Raw genomic sequence first — 21,267 nt, 5'->3', positions numbered from 1 at the left:
TTTTTTTTTTTTTTTTTTTTTTTTTTTTTTTTTTTTTTTTTTTGAGAGAGAGAGAATGTCTCGCTTTGTTGCCCAGGCTGGAATGCAATGGTACGATCTTGGCTCACTGCAACCTCTGCCTTGGGGGTTTAAGTGATCCTCCCACCTCAGCCTCTCTAGTAGCTGGGACTACAGGCATCCACCACCAGGCTGGGCTAATTTTTGTATTTTTAGTAGAGACAAGGTTTCACCATGTTGGCCAGGCTGGTCTCGAACTCCTGACCTCGGGAGATCCGCCCATCTCGGCTTCTCAAAGTGCTGGGATTACAGGCATGAGCCACCATGCCCAGCCATACATTGCTAACTTTAATGGTCTATTCTCAGTTCTTCTCCCAACCTGTCAGCATCATTTGATAACACTTATCATGTTTACCTCCTTGTAACACATTTAAAATTTGACTTCCAGGATACTGAAGTGGTTCTTTAGTAAAAAATCAGATATTCTCCTGAGAACCCTACATTAGTGTCCCATTTCACTCAGGCTAAGAACCAAAGTACTTACAGTAGTACATGAGATCATAAGTGATGTGGGCCACTTGTCACCACTCTGGCCTCATTCGCCCAGCATTCTTTCCCGCAGCGGCTCCCTGGCTCATCCCAGGCCCACCAAATATCTCATGCCTAAATGCTTTGGTGTGGCCGATCCTCTGCCTCTCTATTAGGTGTTCCCTTCCCACTCTCCTCACCACCTTCCAGCGCCCCCAACATTGGTCAGTTTTTCAGTGGAGCCTGCCCTGCCCACCCTTTTTAATATTGCCACCTCCTCTTATCCTGCTCTATTGTAGGTGTCCGGAAAATATTTGTTGAATAAATGAATATGGAATTATACAATTTAACTGTAAAATTAAAAGAAAGCTAATTTATCTTTTTTTGGCTTTTTGTTTCCAGGAAGGGTTTACCACTCTTGTTTTCTGTCAGCATTTTCTCTGACACCAATTAGGTGCCCTGTAGTACCATTGGATTCTGATCCTAATTACCTGAGTTAGCTCAGACCTCACAAGTTAAGGGCATAATCCTTCAATTCTGACAGGAACTACCCAGAATAAGTATTGAGAAAAGAACTTTTATCTGAGGAATGAGTCCTTTTAAATTATAAGACGCAGAGAGACATTAAGATGGGTCAGCAGTCACATCCTACTCCCACTTTGCACTGTGTGTTCATCTCTTGAAAGTGCTTGCTGTTGCCACAAGTAGCTGTACATTAACCTAATAAAGCTGCACCGGACAGTATAATCCACACCTGTAAATCAGTGAGAATTCCTTACAACATTGTATCAACCTACTCTCTGTCTCCCCACCCCCCCTTTTCTGAAACCTTTAAATACAAACCTGCATATAACAAAGGCCAAATGGAGCTCATATCCAAGGTTGCTGGGGTCTAAGTGTTTTCGGCAGCTGTCTTTGCTTTGGCTCAGGTGAACTCTTTAAATCATATTTTGTGCTTCATCCTCTTCATTTTGGGTTGACAGTATAGACCCCACAAATTAAAGTTAAGGTCCCAGTTCCAAAAGACAACTAGTTGGAAATAGTCCTCAGTGCACCTGTACTTCTACCCAGCCAACCACAGATTCAAGGGTTCCCATGACCAGCAGGGGCTTTAAGAGCAGGGCCCTTAAGTTGGATAATTTGTTAGAATGACTCACAGCACTCCAGAAAGCACTATAATTACAATCAGTTTTATTATAAAGGATACAGCTCGGTAACAGCCAATGGAAAAGAAGCATATGGCAAAAAACAAAACTGGGGGCAGTGCAGAGCTTCCTTGCCCTCTCTGGGCATGCCTCCCACCCAGCGCATTGAGGTGATCATCACCCTGGGAGCTCGCCAAACTCTGTTGTTAATAGTTTTTATTTGGGATCTCATTACATAGGTATGACTGAAGTCATTGGTCATGTGATTGAGCTCAGTCTCCAGTACCTCCTCCCTTTCCCTTTGGGGCTGAATGTTCCAACCTCTAATAAGGTTGGTTCCTCTGTGACAAGCCCCCATCCTGAAGCAATAAAGGGGCCGACAGTGAATCCCCTCTTTAGCATAAACTCTGGTATGGTTTAAAGGAGCTCCTTATGAATTACAAAAGACACTCCACTCAGGAAATTCCAAGAGTTTAGGAGATCAGTGCCAGGAAATAAGGGATAGAGACCAAATATATTTTTTATTATAACACAACCACATGCTTGATTGAAAGAGTAAGGTCAGAAGTGCCAAGTTGTGCCTCCAAGTGCCACTGGTTTTTGTTTTCAAAGTTCGAGAAGGGGGAAAAGAAAATAGGATGAAAGTCAAGCTGTGGACCCTGCTGGAATGTCTCATAAATGGGTATTTTTTATAGTACACTAAGTTGTCTGTTGGAATCTATTCCTTATGTACCTGTATTGTTTATTTTGACTTAGGGCCTTAGTGTAAATTGCCAAATTTTTGTTGTCATTATGGATGTGAAATTTTATTATAGTCAACTCTAACACACATTTAATGGCAGAGTACTAAGATTATTTTAGGTCATTAAAAGGTTATTAGGAAATAGTCATGCCTAAGAATCAACATATCTGTAAAAAACACTAAAATTTGCTAGTAAAGATGCCCTGTTAAGAAATGAAACCAAATACATTTGTTTTGGATCCCATCTTATTTGCTTTCATTAAGAAAATTACATTGGGCCAAGGTGAGCGAATCACTTGAGGTCAGGAGTTCAAGACCAGCCTGGCCAACATGGTGAAACCCCTAAAACACGGTGAAACTCTACTAAAAATACAAAAATTAGCTGGGCATGGTGGCAGGCACCTGTAATCCCAGCTAACTGGGAGGCTAAGGCAGGAGAATCACTTGAACCCGGGAAGTGGAGGTTGCAGTGAGCCGAAATGGTGCCATTGCTCTCCGGCCTGGGTGACAAGAGCAAAACGCGGTCAGTAAAAAAAAAAAAAAAAAAAAAAAAAAAGGCAATATATACATCACAGTAGCCCTGACAAGTGTAGGTTTTTTGGGCCTTGTTTTGTTTTGAGACAGAGTCCAGCTCTGTTGCCCAGCCTGGAGTGCAGTAGCACAATCCGACTTCTAGACTCAGTGATCCTCCTGCCTCAGCCTCCCAGGCATGGCAGGTTAGGACTACAAGCATGCACCACCATGCCCAGCTAATTATACTTTTGTAGAGACTAAGGAAAGCGAAAATCACCTGGTGACCACTGGACAGACCCTGGAGACAAAAACTCCTCATCTGAGGAATTTAGAAGGGAGCAAAGCCCACCCAGTGACTACAGGCCACCAGGAGGCAAAACTTCTTATCTGGGGAAAATTAGAAGAAATCAAACTTTCCTGGTATCTAAAGTCGGCATCTAGTTCCTGGCCTCTTTCAAGTTTTATAAGTAATTTCTATACATCTCTGGAATGCCATACTGAAACTCAAGTGATAGGATTTCAGGTTCCCATGTTGGCCAGGCTGAACTTGAACTCCTGACCTCAAGTGATCCGCCCATCTCCACGTCCCAAAGTGCTGGGATTACAAGCATGAGCCACAGCGCCCGGTGGAGAAATATTTTTAAAGATAAAAGAAATAACAGTTTGCTTCTATGCTTAAGGATATGATCCAGTAGAGGAGGGACAACTGATGAAGCAGGAAAGAGGGAAGAACTGGTAAAGAGATGATTTTGAAAGATTTAACCAGAGTTGTGGTACCGTCAAACAAATACAAAGAAATACGAGAAGAGCCAAGGAACTAAAAACGTGTATAAGGAGTGAATACGACTGGCCATGGAATCTCAACTGACTAAGAGTAAAGAGACAGAACAGCATGCAGGTGAAGGGCCATGTTGAAGTCCCATCAGTGCTAGAGAGCTGAAGAATTCTTGGCATCTTGGTACACAGCAAGTGACAGGGAATGACAGGAAGTAGTGATTAGAGGTAAATAGAAAACTGCGATCGTCGAGGGATTACATGTTATTCATAATTATAGGGTATAGGGCATAATCATGGGAATGAGTAGGTGAAGATGAAGTTGGGTGGAAGACAAGATTAATGGAGAACAGCTCAAGAAACTGAGAGGCAACAATATGAAAAATCATCTAGGTGCATATTTAAATCACTAAGAGTTTAGACAAGAGTACTATATCCATCCAAATTGTTGGGAAATGAGGGAGAATTATAGTAAAAATGAAGGGCAGAGAATGTTGTCACAAGATTCAAAATTATAGGGCTTTAGGAAAAATGAAGGTGTGGCTAGAAGCAGTATGGAGAAGCACTACCACGAGTTTCCTGGTATATGAAGCCTGTGGGAAACAACAGCCATCACTTGAGAAGTCTGACAAAGTAGTGCTGTTAAGAGAGAACCAAATTTCTTTCAGATCAAGGTAAAGGGAACCAAAGTTGAATCAGGGCAAAGCATTCACTGTATTTCTGGCATATGTACTGTGTAGGTTCACCAAGAACTAACTACAAGTTCTACAGCATCAACAATGAATTTAAATTCTTTTTTTTTTAAATGACTGGCAAAGGAAACATCATTAATCATTATTGAAATGAAAATTAAAACCACTAGATAGCCACTAGAATGGCTCAAATGAAAAGACTGACCTTAGCAAGTGCTGGTGAGACTGTGGAGCAATAGGAATCCTCATATACTGTTGATGTAAACGTAAATGTCACACTGGCTTTGGAAACAGTTTGGCAGTTTCTTGAATATTAAGCATAGACCTACCATATCATCTAGCCACTCCTCTCCTAGGTGGAACAGAATACATCCAAGGGAAATTGAAGCATATGTTCATACAAAAAATTGTACACTAATGTTCACAGCACCTTTATTTGTAATAGCGCCACTGGAAATAACCCACACGTTCATCAATAGATGAATGGATACGTAAATCGTGGCATATCCATACAATGGGAAATGTACGAACTATTAATACAGATAACAACATGAATGAATCACAAAATTATACTACATTAAAGAAGTCACATTTCTTCCCTCAAAACACACTAAGTCCATTTATATAAAATTTAGAAAATGCAAATTAATCTATAATGACAGAAAGCAGAGCAGTGTTTGCTTGGGGATGGGAAAGAGAGTAGCAGGAAAGAAGGGGTTACAATGGGACATGAGGACACTTTTAGAAGTGATGGATGCACTCATTGCCTTGATTGTCGGGATAGCTTCACAGACATATACACAGGTCAAAATTTATCAAATTGTATACTTTTAAAAATGTGCGTTCATTATATGTCACTTTCATCTCAATAACGCTAAAAAAAAAAAAGTGGGAAGCTCTAAAAAGAAATGAGCCATCAAGTCACAAAAACACACGGAGGAACCTAAAATGCATACTGTAAGTTAAAGAAGTCAATCTGAAAAGGTTACATGGTGTACGGTTCCAACTATATGATAGTCCAGAAAAGGCAAAACTATGCAGACAGCAGATAAAAAGATTAGGGCTTCCCAGGTTTGGGGAGAGGGATAAATAGGCGGAATACAGAGGATATTTATGGCAGAGAAACTATTCTGTGGTATACTACAACGGTAGATATATAAAACACATTTGTCAAAACCCATAGGATGTACAACACCAAGAGTGAACACTAATGTTCACGATGGCCTTTGAGCAGTATTGATGTGCCAGTGTTGGTTTATCTATTGTAACAAATATACCACTGTGGTGGGGGAAGGCAGTGTGTGGCGGGCAAGGGGGATATAGGAACTCACTGTATTTTCTTGCTCATGTTTTAAAAACTTTTTAAAAATTGTAAAATATACACAACATAAAATTTACCATTTTAACCATTTTTAAGTGCACAGTTCAGTGGTATCAAATACATTCACACTGTTGCACAACCATCACCACCACCCACCACCAGAACCTTTTCACCATCCCATACTGAACTCTTTTCCACTCAATTTTGCTCTGAAGGTAAAACAGCTCTTAAAAAATCTATCAATTTTTAAAAACCTAAGTAGGGGACATGAACCTACATAGACAAAAAGAATGAGAGAGATGTCAAGAGCAATAAAATTCTGAAAGCTGTAAAGCAGATAAAACAAACAAAACAACTTAAAAGACCAGATATAAAAACTTACACTAACAAAAAGCATACTTAGATCCATTCACATTTCAAATTTCTCCTAAAACTACAAAATGATGTCTCACTTGTCAGCTCAGACAAAATGAAAAGGACTGATGTTTCCAGTAAAATCCTCTTTTTGGCACCCCCACTCACCTGGCTTTCCTCCTACCCCTCTGGCCGCTCTGCCAGTTGCTCCTCTACCCAACAATTAAAGGCCAAAGTTCAAGGCTCAGGGTACACATTTTTTCCTTCTTGCCCAATATTCTCCCCTAAAGGGATTTAATCCACACTTACAGCTTCAATTAAGAGATAGCCAAAGAGAAAACTCCAGTTCGGACTCCCGTTCTGAACTCTAGACTGTCAACTTCACATTTCCTCTTGATTTTTCAATACCATTCAGATTTGATGTCCCCCAAGCTACACTCATGACACATCCAGCTTCCTTTCACAGATCTTCTTTCAGTTTTCCAGTATTAGTGGTTTATACCCTCTTCAGTGTATTTGCTTAAGTTAAAAACCTAAAAGTCAACTCCCTCCATACCAACCATCAAAATATGCTGATTTTATATACCATTTTGAGTCCACCCACTTGTCTTCATATTCTTCGGCACCTCCTAGTCTACGGTACCACTATCTCCCTTCTGAAGTACTACAAATTTCTTCCTAACTAATTATCCCTCATCACCCTGGCCGCTTCCAATTAATTTTACACCTGCAGCCAGAATATTTTTCAAAATGTAAATGCAATTTGTTAATCCCCCCCCCCCCCCCCCCCCGCCCCCCCCCCCTTCTTATAGCCCTTAGATTATGTCCTTTTTTTTTTTTTTTTTGAGACGGAGTTTTGCTCTGTTGCCCAGGCTAGAGTGCAATGGCACAATCTCGGCTCACTGCAACCTCCACTTCCCCGGTTTAAGCTATTCTCCTGCCTCAGCCTCCCTAGTAGCTAGGATTACAGGCGCGCGCCACCATGCCCAGCTAATTTTTTTACTTTTGTAGAGATGGAGGTTCACCATGTTGGTCAGGCTGGTCTTGATTTCCTGACCTTAGGTGATCCACCCACCTTGGCCTCCCAAAGTGCTGGGATTATAGGCATGAGCCACAGCGCCCGGCCTCTTATAGCCCTTAGAAAAAAGACACGGCTCTGCATGGTCTGGCTCCATTTACCTTTTCATTCTGATCTGCACAACGCTCACCCTCTGTGCAGTAAACACTCGCACCTTTCCTTTCCATAGCAGTGCTTACCATATTCCACCATCCTGCAGGGTCTTTGAGTAAGCTCTTCCCTCCATGAAGGTATCAGTGACTTTTAGATTTAAATTACCTTTACATTCTCAGGTAAAATGTTCATGACCTCCTAAACTAAGCTAAAAATATACCTTGTGTAAACTTTTATAACATTGTACCCTTCTCTGTACCACTTGTTACAACAGCAGTTTTGTTCTCATAGTTAATTAAAATGTTTTCCCCACTTAAGAACCTCCTGAGGGTGGACACCATGTCTATGTGGCTGGTAGTTTTATCAGGGATGCTGGACACAAAGTAGCCATTCAATAAATATCAAATTGACAAAGAAAGAATCAATGTTGCTGAGGCTGTATATATCATACAACTATTTAAAATAGATACTGTGTAACAATATGGATAAATCTCACAGACATGTTGAATTTAAGACATACAATATGATTCTACTTACAAGACATTCAAGAACAGGCAAAACTAATTAATGGCAGGGAAGTCAGAATCATGGCTATCTTTGGCATAGAGGTATTAAGTAGGGAGGAGCTGGAAATGTTCTGTATCTCAATCTGAGTGGAGGTTATAGGAGATATGCAAAACATACATGCAAAATTATCACTCTTTGTAGAATGCTTTTCTGTGTGTGCCATATCTCAACAAAAGGAAAAAAAAAAGGAAAGCATTCTAGGAAGAAAGAAAGATTGAAAACTAAGTATTGATAAGAAATATGCCTATAAGACTTTGGTAAATGAAAAGACCACTTTGCGGAACACAATGTATATCTTGTTTATTTCACTTCATGAAAAATAAGTTTCAAAATTTACATTGACAAACTATATTTATGGGTACAAACTGATATGATATACGTATACAATGTGGCCGCATTAAATCAAGCTAATTAATATCCATTGCCTCAAATTTTTATTTTATGGTGAGAACATCTGAAATCTGCTCCCTCAGAATTACGAAATACACATTATTATTAACTATGGTCACCATGCTTTGCAATAAATCTCAAAAAAATGTATTCCTCCTAACGGAAACTCTGTGCCCTCTGACTATCATCTCCCCATTCCCCTCGGCCCCCTGCCTCTGGTAAACACCATTCTATTCTCTGCTTCTTTGAGTTCAATTGTTTTAGATTCCACATAAGTAAGACAGTATTTGTCTTTCTGTGCCTGGCTTAGTTCACTTAGCACAATGTCCTTCAGGTTTGTCCATGTTGTTGAAAATGACAGAATTTCCTTCTTTGGGAGCATGGGCACATTGGCTTATGCCTTTAATCTCAGCACTTTGACAGGCCAAGGCAGGAGGATTGCTTGAGCCCAGGAGTTCAAGACCAGCCTGGGCCACACAGTGAGACCCCATCTCTACAAAAAAAAAAAAAAAGGCTGTGTGTGCATGCCTGTGCTCCCAGAAGCTACTAGGAAGGCTACGGTGGGAGGATCATCTGATCCTGGGAGTTTGAGGTTGCAGTGAGCCCTGGTCAATCTACTTCACTCCAGTCTGGGTGACAGAGTGAGACCCTGTCTCGATCAATCGATGAATAAAGGCTGAACAGTATTTCATTGTGTACATATATACCACCTCTTTTTTATCCATCCATTAGCTAATAGGCACTTGTGTTGCTTCCATAAATTGGGTACCTTGAATAATACTGCAAGAAATGTGGAAGTGCAGGTATCTCTTCAACATACCAGTTTCAAATCCTTTGGCTATATACACAAAAGTAGGATTGCTGGATCATATGGTAATTCTATTTTTAGCTTTTTGTACAGTTTTCCATAATGGCTGTACTAATTTACATTTACATTTCCAACAACAGTGCATAAGGGTTCCCTCTGCTCCACATCCTCACCAACACTTATCTTTCACCTTTTTGATAATAGCCATTCTGATAGGTGTGAGGTGACACCTCACTGTGGTTTTAATTTATATTTCCCTGGTGATCAGTGATGAGCATTTTTTCATATGCCTGTTAACCAGCTGTATATCTTCTTTTGAAGATGTTTATTCAGGTCCTTCATGCTTTTTAAATTCAGTTATCTGTTCTCTTGATATTCAGTTGCTTAAGTTCCTTACACAGACTGGATAGAAACCTCTTATTAGAGGTATGGCTTGCAAATATTTTCTCCAATCTGTAGTTTGCCTCTTCACTCTGTTGCTTGTTTCCTTTATCATGCAAAAGTGTTTAGTTTGATGTAATCCCATCTGTCTGTTTTTGCTGTTGTTACCTGTTTTGGGGTCAAATTCAAAAAATCATCTCCCAGACCAGTATCAAGAAGCTTTCCCCCGTTTCCTTCCATTAGTTTTTCAAATTTCCCCCTATGTTTCCTTCCATTAGTTTTTCAAATTCATGTTTAAATCTTTAATCCATTCTGAATTGATTTTTGCATGTGGGGTGAGATAAGGGTCTAACTTTATTCTTCTGCATGTGGATATCCACTTTTCCCAAAACCCTTTACAGAAGAGACTTGTCCTTTCCTCATTGGGTGTTTGTGGCACCTTTGTGGAAAATCAACTGACTATAGATGTACGGGTTCACTTCTGGAATTTCTATACTGTTCCACTGGTCAATGTGTCTATTTTTATGCCAGCACTGTGTTGTTTTAATTACCACAGCTTTGCAATAGAGTTTAAAATCGGGTAGTGAGATTTCTCCAGCTTTGTTCTTTTTGCTTATGATGGCTTTGGCTATTTGGGGTCTTTTACCATTTCATATGAATTTTAGGTTTGTTTCTTATTTCTGTGAAAAAGGTTATTGGAATTTTTATAGGGAATGCATTGAATCTGCAGATCACTTTGGGTAGTATGGACAGTTTTTTTTTTTTTTTTTAATACTTTAAGTTCTGGGGTACATGTGCACAACGTACAGGTTTGTTACAACATGTGCCATGTTGGTGCGCTGCACCCATCAACTCATCATTTACATCAGGTATAACTCCCAATGCCATCCCTCCCCGCTCCCGCCTCCCTCAATAGGCCCCGGTGTGTGATGTTCCCCTTCCCGTGTCCAAGTGATCTCATTGTACAATTCCCACCTAGGAGTGAGAACATGCAGTGTTTGGTTTCCTCTTCTTGTGACAGTTTGCTGAGAATGATGGTTTCCAGCTTCATCCATGTCCCTACAAAGGACATAAACTCATCATTTTTTATGGCTGCATAGTATTCCATGGCGTATATGTGCCACATTTTCTTAATCCAGTCTGTCACTGATGGACATCTGCGTTGATTCCAAGTCTTTGCTATTGTGAACAGTGCCACAATAAACATATGTGTGCATGTGTCTTTATAGCAGCATGATTTATAATCCTTTGGATATATACCCAGTAATGGGATGGCTGGGTCATATGGTATTTCTAGTTCTAGATCCTTGAGGAATCGCCATACTGTTTTTTTCCACAATGGTTGAACTAGTTTACAATTCCACCAACAGTGTAAGAGTGTTCCTATTTCTCCACATCCTCTCCAGCACCTGTTGTTTCCTGACTTTTTAATGATCGCCATTCTAACTGGTGTGAGATGGTATCTCATTGTGGTTTTGATTTGCATTTCTCTGATGGCTAGTGATGATGAGCATTTTTTCTTGTGTCTGTTGGCTGTATGAATGTCTTCTTTTGAGAAATGTCTGTTCATATCATTTGCCCACTTTTTGATGGGGTTGTTTTTTTCTTGTAAATTTGTTTGAGTTCTTTGTAGATTCTGGATATTAGCCCTTTGTCAGATGAGTCGATTGCAAAAATTTTCTCCCATTCTGTAGGTTGCCTGTTCACTCTGATGGTAGTTTCTTTTGCTGTGCAGAAGCTCTTTAGTTTAATTAGATCCCATTTGTCAATTCTGGCTTTTGTTGCTTTGCTTTTGGTGTTTTAGACATGAAGTCCTTGCCCATGCCTATGTCCTGAATGGTACTACCTAGGTTTTCTTCTAGGGTTTTTATGGTATTAGGTCTAACATTTAAGTCTCTAATCCATCTTGAATTAATTTTCATATAAGGAGTAAGGAAAGGATCTAGTTTCAGCTTTCTACTTATGGCCAGCCAATTTTCCCAGCACCATTTATTAAACAGGGAATCCCTTCCCCATTTCTTGTTTTTGTCAGGTTTGTCAAAGATCAGATGGCTGTAGATGTGTGGTATTATTTCTGAGGGCTCTGTTCTGTTCCATTGGTCTATATCTCTGTTTTGGTACCAGTACCGTGCTGTTTTGGTTACTGTAGCCTTGTAGTATAGTTTGACGTCAGGTAGCGCGATGCCTCCAGCTTTGTTCTTTTGACTTAGGATTGTCTTGGCAATGCAGGCTCTTTTTTGGTTCCATATGAACTTTAAAGCAGTTTTTTCCAATTCTGCGAAGAAAGTCATTGGTCGCTTCACGGGAATTTATAGCATTGAATCTATAAATTACCTTGGGCAGCATGGCCATTTTCACAATATTGATTCTTCCTATCCATGAGCATGTTATGTTCTTCCATTTGTTTGTGTCCTCTTTTATTTCACTGAGCAGTGGTTTGAAGTTCTTGAAGAGGTCCTTTACATCCCTTGTAAGTTGGATTCCTAGGTATTTTATTCTCTTTGAAGCTACTGTGAATGGGAGTTCATTCATGATTTGGCTCCCTGTTTGTCTGTTACTGGTGTATAAGAATGCTTGTGATTTTTGCACATTAATTTTGTATCCTGAGACTTTGCTGAAGTTGCTTATCAGCTTAAGGAGATTCTGGGCTGAGACGACGGGGTTTTCTAAATATACAATCATGTCATCTGCAAACAGGGACAATTTGACTTCTTCTTTTCCTAACTAAACACCCTTTCTTTCTTTCTCTTGCCTGATTGCCCTAGCCAGAACTTCCAACACTATGTTGAATACAAGTGGTGAGAGAGGGCATCCCTGTCTTGTGCCAGTTTTCAAAGGGAATTTTTCCAGTTTTTGCCCATTCAGTATGATATTGGCTGTGGGTTTGTCATAAATAGCTCTTATTATTTTGAGATACGTTCCATCAATACCGAATTTATTGAGAGTTTTTAGCATGAAGGGCTGTAATACGGACATTTTAACAATAATTCTAATCTATGAACACAGAGTATCTTTCCTTTATTGGAGACTTCAACTTCTTTCATCAATGTTTTATAGTTTTCAACGTATGGATCTTTCACCTGTTGGTTAAATGTATTCCTAAGTATTGTATTTACTTGGTAGCTACTATAAAAGGGATTGTTTTCTTGATTTCTTTTTCAGATAGTTTGTTGTTAGTACTTAGAAACACTACTGATTTTTGTAGGTTGATTTTGTATCCTGCAACTTTACTATATTCATTTACCAGGTCTAACAGTTTTTTCTGGAGTCTTTGTGGTTTTTTGTATGTAACGTCACATTGGCAGGAAACAGTGACAATTTCACGTCTTCCTTTCCTGTTTAGATATCTTTTACTTTTTGTATTTTATTTTATTTTACTTTGCCTCATTGCTCTGGTAAAGACTGTTGAACAGAAGTGGCAGAGTCGACATCCTTGTCTGGTTCCTGAAATCTTGTTTTGATGAAACAATATATATGTACTTTCTTCCTTCTGGTTTCTCTAAGTGATAAAGATCCTACTCAAACTAGGTTAGGCAAAAAAAAAAAAAATCATGTATTGACCTATACCTGTAAAGTTCACTGAGCTAAGCCCACACACTCAAATAATTTTTATTAAAAACTTCTAGAGTAAAACTCTCTAGACAATGGGAAAGCTAAAATTAGGGCACCACTCAGAGGGGACCATGAAAATGACAAAATTACTCTTCTCAGAGTGCTCAAACCAGGGCAGGACAGGTTTCCAACAAGCCTTTTTTTTTTTTTTTTGAGACAGAGTCTTGCTTTGTTGCCCAGGCTGGAGTGCAATGGTGCCATCTCGGATCACTGCAAGCTCCGCCTCCCGGGTTCATGCCATTCTCCTGCCTCAGCCTCCCCAGTAGCTGGGACTATAGGCTCCCGCCACCATGCCCAGCTAATTTTTTTTTTTTTTTTGTATTTTTAGTAGAGACGGGGTTTCACTGTGTTAGCCAGGATGGGCTCGATCTCCTGACCTCGTGATCCGCCCGCCTCGGCCTCCCAAAGTGATGGGATTACGGGTGTGAAACACCGCGCCCGGCCCCAATGAGCCTTCTTGAGCTTCATTAAAAAACCTGTGTGCCTATATATCTGGAAAAATGTACCATGCACTTTAAGTTATAAAAGAAAGTAAAAACAAGCTGTAGTGTTCAAACATGAGTCCCCAGTTCTAAAGGCAAAGAGACAGATAATCTGAAATGTTGGCATCTGAGCTCTATGGCAACTCTATGTAGCTAATTGCAAAGTAAACCAATACTTCACTTAATAATGACACTGATTTTCAACAGAAATGCGGGGCAACCCAGCTAGTGATATGTAAATCTTTTAAAATCAGGCTGACAAGTGTTCATGGCTTCAAAGTATAAAAGTATTGGCAAATTACAACAAACCCAATGACTTCTTAAATTCACACATAATCCTTTATTTTAAAAAATTCCTAGGTCAAAAGTTGATAGTCATATAATACCAATTTCATAACTATTATGTTTTCAAAGTACCTAGAAGAATTGGGTATGTTTTATATATCCCAAACAAATATGCCTTCCTTTAGTCACTCAACAAACATAAGCACCCACAATGCATATTAAACTAGGAGGAACTGCTGATTTTGATCATTTTGACCTATAAAGAAGAGCAATTTCATATGGTTCAACATAAAACCAGGCATTTGCCTGTTGCTTGTATACAACAGTGAAAACAAATTCCCTGTCTCCATGTGGAGTTTACATTCTGTGTACATGTGTTTGGGGATGTTGGGGCATATAAACGACCAACCAAATATATGGTATATCAGATGGTGTTACAAACTTGAAAGAAGAACACAAAAGCTTAAGGGGGATAGGAAGTATAAGGGAATTGTCATTGCCATTTTATATGGGTACTCAGAGCAGGTGTCACTGATGAGATGATATTTCAGCAAAATCCTAAAGAAAAATGGAGTAAGCGTCTTAGATACCCCTTTAACAGCAAAATCTGGCTACTAACAAGAAAATTTCTGCCAAGTTTATGCCAAAAAATACAAGAACAAATAATTCTGCTAAAACCATTAGAGTACTAAAACAATTACAGCCCTTATCAAACTTGCAACCCAATCTACCCCTAACAAATACATTCCATCAAAACTAGTGCTGCTGCCACCTACAACTCTTACTCTACACACGTTTCATGTAAGTACTTTGTTTTTTAATCCAAGTTTTCAATCTAATAAATATCCATGTATAAGAATATACATAAAGATAAGCAATTTATTCTTACATCTTTTGAAGAACCTGGGCCATCACAACCCCATTCGTTAAATCTTCCACGGTCTGCCATGGTGCATCCACATTAAATGTCTGGATCTGAAGGAAAAAAAGGGGGTGGGAAGAGATTCTGTGGTTACCTATGTAGAAAATTTCTTAGGCTTTTTTTTTTTTTTTTTTCTTTGAGACATAGTTTAGCCCCATCACCCAGGCTGGAGTGCAATGGCCCGATGTCGGCTCACTGCACCCTCCACCTCCCAGGTTCAAGTGATTTGCCTGCCTCAGCCTCCCAAGTAGCTGGAATTACAGGAACGCGCCACCACGCCCTGCTAATTTTCTGTATCTTTAGTAGGGACGGAATTTCACCATGTTGGCCAGGCTGGTCTTGTACTCCTGACCTCAGGTGATCCGCCCACCTCGGCCTCCTGAAGTGCTGGGATTACAGGCGTAAGCCACAGCACCTGGCTGAAAATTTCTTAGGCTTTTTTTTGGGTGATTATCTCATATTAGGGATTGGAATAAATTTCAAAAAGAAGTCTAATTGGAAACTTTTGCCTTTAAGGGAAATGTCCTGCCAAGTATTACCGTAATTTTTCCCCACCGGTAAAAGAGAAATCGTGCTGGATACTGGGTGGCTTTCCAGCATCCATTCTATTCACACAACATCAATCTACAAAAATCACAGCAGCTTCATCCCCTCTACCAGTGACTGACTCAGGGACACACAGGGAAAAGACAATTTGAACTAAAGAGAGATAAGGAGATGTTTCTGGGAAAGAAAAGCCAATCTCCTGTTGATTTAAGTATGCTGCCTCCATTACTGTGAGCAGTCATCTCACGACTACAAAGGCAATCATCTTAAGAATTAGGCCAATTGGCCGGGCGCGGTGGCTCAAGCCTGTAATCCCAGCACTTTGAGAGGCCGAGACGGGCGGATCACGAGGTCAGGAGATGGAGACCATCCTGGCTAACACGGTGAAACCCCGTCTGTACTAAAAAATACAAAAAACTAGCCGGGCGAGGTGGCGGGCGCCTGTAGTCCCAGCTACTTGGAGGCTGAGGCAGGAAAATGGCTGAAACCCGGAAGGCGAGCTTGCAGTGAGCTAAGATCCGGCCACTGCACTCCAGCCCGAGCGACAGAACGAGACTCCGTCTCAAAAAAAAAAAAAAAAAAAAAAAAAGGTTAGGCCAATGCAGTGAAAGGCAGAGAGAAGAACTAGAAAGAACTACATCCCCTCCACCATGGCCCCCACACCAAAAAAAAAAGAACTATGTCCTTAAGGTAAAAACTGTACTGAATTTAAAAAATCTTGATGCCTCCTGGTATGTGAGATGAATTCATTTATTATTTACGCCTGGTAAGGTTCCAGTTTCTGTTACTCGGAGGTCAAATATGTTTATAAAGATGTAGAAGTCACACTTAGAATGGTTAGGTTAGATACTCACTTCATTTTGATTTCAAATATATTCTGAAACTTTGTACTAATCAACATGATGTAGCCAAGAAATGTACTTTCCCTAACAGTATAAATTATCTCTCAAAGTAAAAAAATGTAGCTGAGCCAACAATGATTATACCCAGTAGTGTACTCAGCATTTAGCAGGAAATCAATCCCTGAGAATAGACACAGGTCATCCTCTCATAGAACTTACAACTAGGAAAAATGAAACAGTATAATAGAAGTGTCAACAGCAAGCACAAAGATAAGAAGTGAGAGTGGGATGCAATCTAGGTATGAAGAGCAGCTTGGTACAGATTGGGTAGGGGTAAGAATTGCAGGAAGAGACAGAACAGGGGAAAAATAAAACTGAAAGACAGGGCAAAAAACTGAAGAATTAACATGTAAAACCTTAGAAGCCACATTAGGACCTTATCCTATGAATAAAGTAAACAAAGGATTTGAACCAGGAGAGTAAGCCATGAGGTTTGCATTGTATTGATATAAAATCTGGCTGGGGGCAATGGCTCATGCCTGTAATCCCAGCACTTCCGGAGGCCGAGGCGGGCAGATCACGAGGTCAGGAGATCAAGACCATCCTGACTAACACAATGAAATCTTGTCTCGTCACTAAAAATACAAAAAATTAACCAGGTGTGATGGCACGCACTTGTAGTCCAAGCTACTCGGGAGGCTGACACAGGAGAATCGCTTGAACTCGGGAGGCGGAGGTTGCAGTGAGCCAAGTTCATGCCACCCACTGCATTCCAGCCTGGGCAACAGAGCGAGGCTCTGTCACAAAAAAAAAAAAAGAAAAAAGAAGAAAAAAAGATCATACCGGCTGCAGTATGAAGGAAGGAGTAAAGGGAAAGAGACCGGGAGACGGGGTTTCACCATGTTGGCCAGGAAGGTCTCGATCTCCTGACCTCATGATCCACCTGCCTCGGCCTCCCAAAATGCTGGGATTCCAGGCGTAAGCCACTGCGCCCAGTCAATAGTTGTCTTTTAAAGATTTGATAAATGAGGTCTCTACTAAAATGAGGTCTCTACTTTAGTAGAGAAACCCTGTCTCTACTAAAAATACAAAAAATTAGCCGGGCACGGTGGTGGGCGCCTGTAGTCCCAGCTACTCAGGAGGCTGAGGCAGGAGAATGGCGTGAGCCCGGGAGGCGGAGCTTGCAGTGGGCCGAGATCGCCCCATTGCACTCCAACCTGGGCAACAGGGCAAGACCCCACCTCAAAATAAATAAATAAATAAATAAATAAATAAATAAATAAATAAATAAAACAACTATTAACAGTACAGTTAGTAGCTTCTTCATGTATAATATAGGAGAGGCTTGCAGGTAGAGACAGTTATGGTGGTAGAGGCCCAGGGAATTATCTTAAAGATCCTCATAGAAAGTTTTAACTTAAGTGTCTATTTGGAAAGGTGAAGAGGATCCTTCCAAGCTACCCTGGCACAAACCTAATACCTGGTAGAGATGCAACAAATGATTAGTAAATGAATAAATGAAACAAATAAACACCATCTGCGGGAACTGATTTTGAATTTTACTCCATACTATCTCCAGCTGCTTTACTCCATACTATCTCCAGCTGCCTGCTCACTAGTAAAATAAATAAGCACTTAAAAGAAATAAGCACTTGCTTTCATTTTATAGTTGCTAAGTCTACGACCCATTTTCAAAAAAAAACCAATCTCTTTCTTGTAGGTTTGTTTACAAGGAAAAATAGGGGCAGCAGTGAGGACCATGTCTCATTCTTCTCTTTATCACTGACCTCAGCACAATGCCTGACACGAACAAGCCCTCAGTGAACGCCACTTTGAATGAAAGGAGCTAATATTAATCCCTACTTTTGCCCTGTAAATTTGGATAGGATATTTCATCTCTCTCAATATCAGTTTTTCCATATAAAGAAAGATTGGGGAAAAATAGCTTATAGAAGGGTGTGTTGCTTCAGAATGAATGAGAGAATGAATGCCCATGAGGTATTTTGCAAAATCTAAAGCAATGGTCCCAAACCTGGGTGTGCAGAGGAATCATCTGGGAGATTTCCATTTTGAAAATACACATTTTGGCTGGGCATGGTGGCTTATATCTGTAATCCCAGCACTATGAGAGGTCAAAGATGGAGGATCACTTGAGCCCAGGAATTTGAGACCATGCTGAAAAACATGGCAAAACTCTGTCTCTACAAAAAATACAAAAATTAGCTGGGTGTGGTGGCTCATGGCTGTAGTCTCTGCTATTCAGGAGGCTGAGGTGGGAGGATCACTTGAGCCTGGCAGGTCAGGACTGCAGTGAGCTGTGATTACACCGCTGTGCCCCAGCCTGGGCAATAGAGTGAGACCCTGTCTTAAAAGAGAGACAGAGAGACAGAGAGAGAGAGAAAGTATATACATTTCTTGGCTCCCCCTACTGAATCAGAATCTGTGTGTAGGAAGCTGGGGATCTATTTTTAATAAGCTCATCAAATAATTCTTACACAGCTGGGCACTGGTTTGGCATTTGGAATCCTATGATCTAAAGCACTACTAAAGGGAAGGGATGCAAGATTGGAAACCAGACTCTGGCCAATCAGAAGAAGCAACTCAACAAAACAGGTAATTCAAAAAAGCAAGTAACTTAGTTGTTAAGACTTGATCTGGGCCTGGCGCAGTGGCTCATGCCTGCAATCCCAGAACTTTGGGGAGCCGAGGCTGGCAGATCTTCTGACGTCAGGAGTTCGAGCCCAGCCTGGCCAACATAGTGAAACACGTCTCTACTAAAAAATACAAAACTTAGCCGGGCGTGATGGTGCGTGCCTGTAATCCCAGCCACCAGGGAGGCTGAGGCAGGAGAACTGCCTGAACCCAGGAGGTAGAGGTTGCAGTGAGCTGAGACTGTGCCACTGCACTCCAGACTGGGCAACAGGGCAAGACACCACCTCCAAAAAAAGAAGACTTGACCTGTTTTTTCTCTTGGGACTTAGGGAAAGCTAAATTTTCATTTTTGTTTTTAAATGTGGTTTTATTCAATTATTTTCTCTGTATTAGCCCTGGAGGTACACAGTTGCTCACAAGGGTCAGAGATGTCCACCTCTGCTACAAGACCAAAGTGAAACAGATCCTAAAGAAAATTTATCCCCTACAGAGTTTATTTTTGGGGTGATGAAAATGTTCTTGGAACTAGATAGTCATGATGACTGCACAATCTTGTGATCATACTAAAAACCAATAAAGTATACACTTCAAATGGATGAATTTTATGGTATGTAAACTGTACCTTAATTTTTAAGAATCTGTCACATACCAGTTCTCTGAGCGAACATCTATGGAGTATTTCAGGATAGCAATACAGTAAAACTGAAAGACAATTGCACCTAACTGCATTAAGGCATGAAACTCTACCTGAAGGGTTCTAATCTTTCTTTTAATTTCAAGAAGCTCTATTACTACCACCCAACCTCTACCTCCCCCTCCCCAACAAAAGCATGAAAAGAGTAAAGCATGAGATCACCTGGAATTACTATCTCTAGAGTAATGGATAATTTTGCTCCGGAGGAGAAATTTTTGGCTGTGAGTTGGGTGCTATTGTCATCTAGCTGGTTGAGGCAACAGGATGCTACTATTAAACGTAACGCATAGTGCAGTGCCCACAGCAAAGAACTGTCCAGTGCAAAATGTTAAATAATTTTCTAGAGTCATGATTCTCAAAATGTGGTCCCTACGTTACCAACAATTGCATCACCTGGGAACCTATTAGAAATGCAAAATCTCAGGCCCAGCCCAGACCTACAGAACTAGCAACTCTGGGGATCCGCGCTTTAGCAAGCTTTCCAGATGATGCAGATCAACACTAAAGCATGAGAAACTCTGAAGTCAGCAAACATAAATATCAACGCAAACAAAATACAGAGGTGATGTTACAAAGTCACCTACAGTCAGTATAGAACAAAACCAGGATTTGAACCCAGGCTGCCTAATGTCAGAATCTGTATGTACACTTATGCTATACTATCTTTTAACGTACTTTAACTTTTGTACGTCAGTGACTTATTCTTCCATTAGAGGACAAAACTTGTTGGCAGAACCGAGTTAGGCAGAGGAGGATGGAATGGGGGAGATACCACCATAATAATTATACCACCCCCAATTCTATACACTAGTATGCATTTTATAGGCTGCCAAATAAGTAATATGAAAACAATAAGGATATATTAATGTTGTTAGGTTACCCCAAAGTATACTGAACCTGTGACGACTTTTTTTTTTGGTCATACCTCGGTAACATTGTAGACTTCGTTTTTCAGTCTCTAAAACCTGGAAAAGTCCTATCTCTTCATTGAGATTCACGTACAGTTCAAGAAATTAGGCTTGACAGGTGTAATAGGCAAGGCAGATTTTGACTCAGAGGATGGAGAGAGGAGACACAGTGGAAAAATTCAAGCATGTCCTGCTGAACTTGCTTGCATAAACTTTGATTTGGAATTTAAACTTAAGATGTTTCCCCTTGGTAGGATAATACTTAACTGTTTTTGCAACTCTCTCTTTCAACAAAAATTTGGAACTATATGGTTCCTAGGTCAGTAGGCTGTCTGATAAAAGGGCAATTTATCCAGCACGTGAGGCAATGAGACGTTCCATTGAGTTCTGTATAGGTGACAGAATCATCTCTTTAAGTGCTTGAGCTTTTATTACTTTAGCCATTTCTAGTGGAATAATTTCTACAATGTACTATATACATCTGTCCAATCTCAAACTAAATGCTATGTAGTGAAAACAAACTTTTATCTGATACTCAGGAATATAATTATGATCTTCAAAAATTGAAGGGAGGCTCTATAAGTACATAAGGCTGTCATCCCAAAGACAGAATCACTCAGCTCTTGGATCTTGTCTGTCTCTGACAGTTGTCTGCATTTTGCTGAGGGTCACAGTCACCTTCTAGCTTACTGTGTGAGAGCAAAACCCCTCACACAACCAAATTGACTGGAAGTTGACATAAAATCAAGAAAATTAATCTAAATGAGTCTTTTCTTTGGAGTGTTAATGTGTACATTCTTGCTTGCATTTGGTTTTAGAATTGTACTTAGCATTAATCTGGCTTACAGATAGGAGGGGTGATATTATACATTTAAATGTCATCAAACATTGCTCATTGAAACATTTATTCTGCTTTTTATAATGACAGCTAAAACAAACCC

At 40.2% G+C, this 21,267-nt stretch overlaps 1 protein-coding gene across 3 annotated transcripts in view; it reads right to left on the bottom strand.

Annotated features, from left to right (window-relative positions):
- The window catches only part of HOOK3 (hook microtubule tethering protein 3), a 165,070-nt gene that overhangs the window by 141,213 nt on the left and 2,590 nt on the right, over positions 1 to 21,267 (bottom strand). For all 3 annotated transcript variants that reach the window (XM_026453993.2, XM_026453990.2, XM_026453992.2), the window contains exon 2: positions 14,652 to 14,737. In XM_026453993.2, the coding sequence (XP_026309778.1) occupies positions 14,652 to 14,737 (86 nt within the window). The remainder of the gene's footprint in view (positions 1 to 14,651; positions 14,738 to 21,267) is intronic.

Source organism: Piliocolobus tephrosceles, chromosome 7 (genome assembly GCF_002776525.5).
Source record: "Piliocolobus tephrosceles isolate RC106 chromosome 7, ASM277652v3, whole genome shotgun sequence".
Taxonomy (NCBI): Eukaryota; Metazoa; Chordata; class Mammalia; order Primates; family Cercopithecidae; genus Piliocolobus; species Piliocolobus tephrosceles.
Note: the sequence above shows the minus strand (reverse complement) of the source record. Positions and strands in the feature narration are given on the sequence as shown.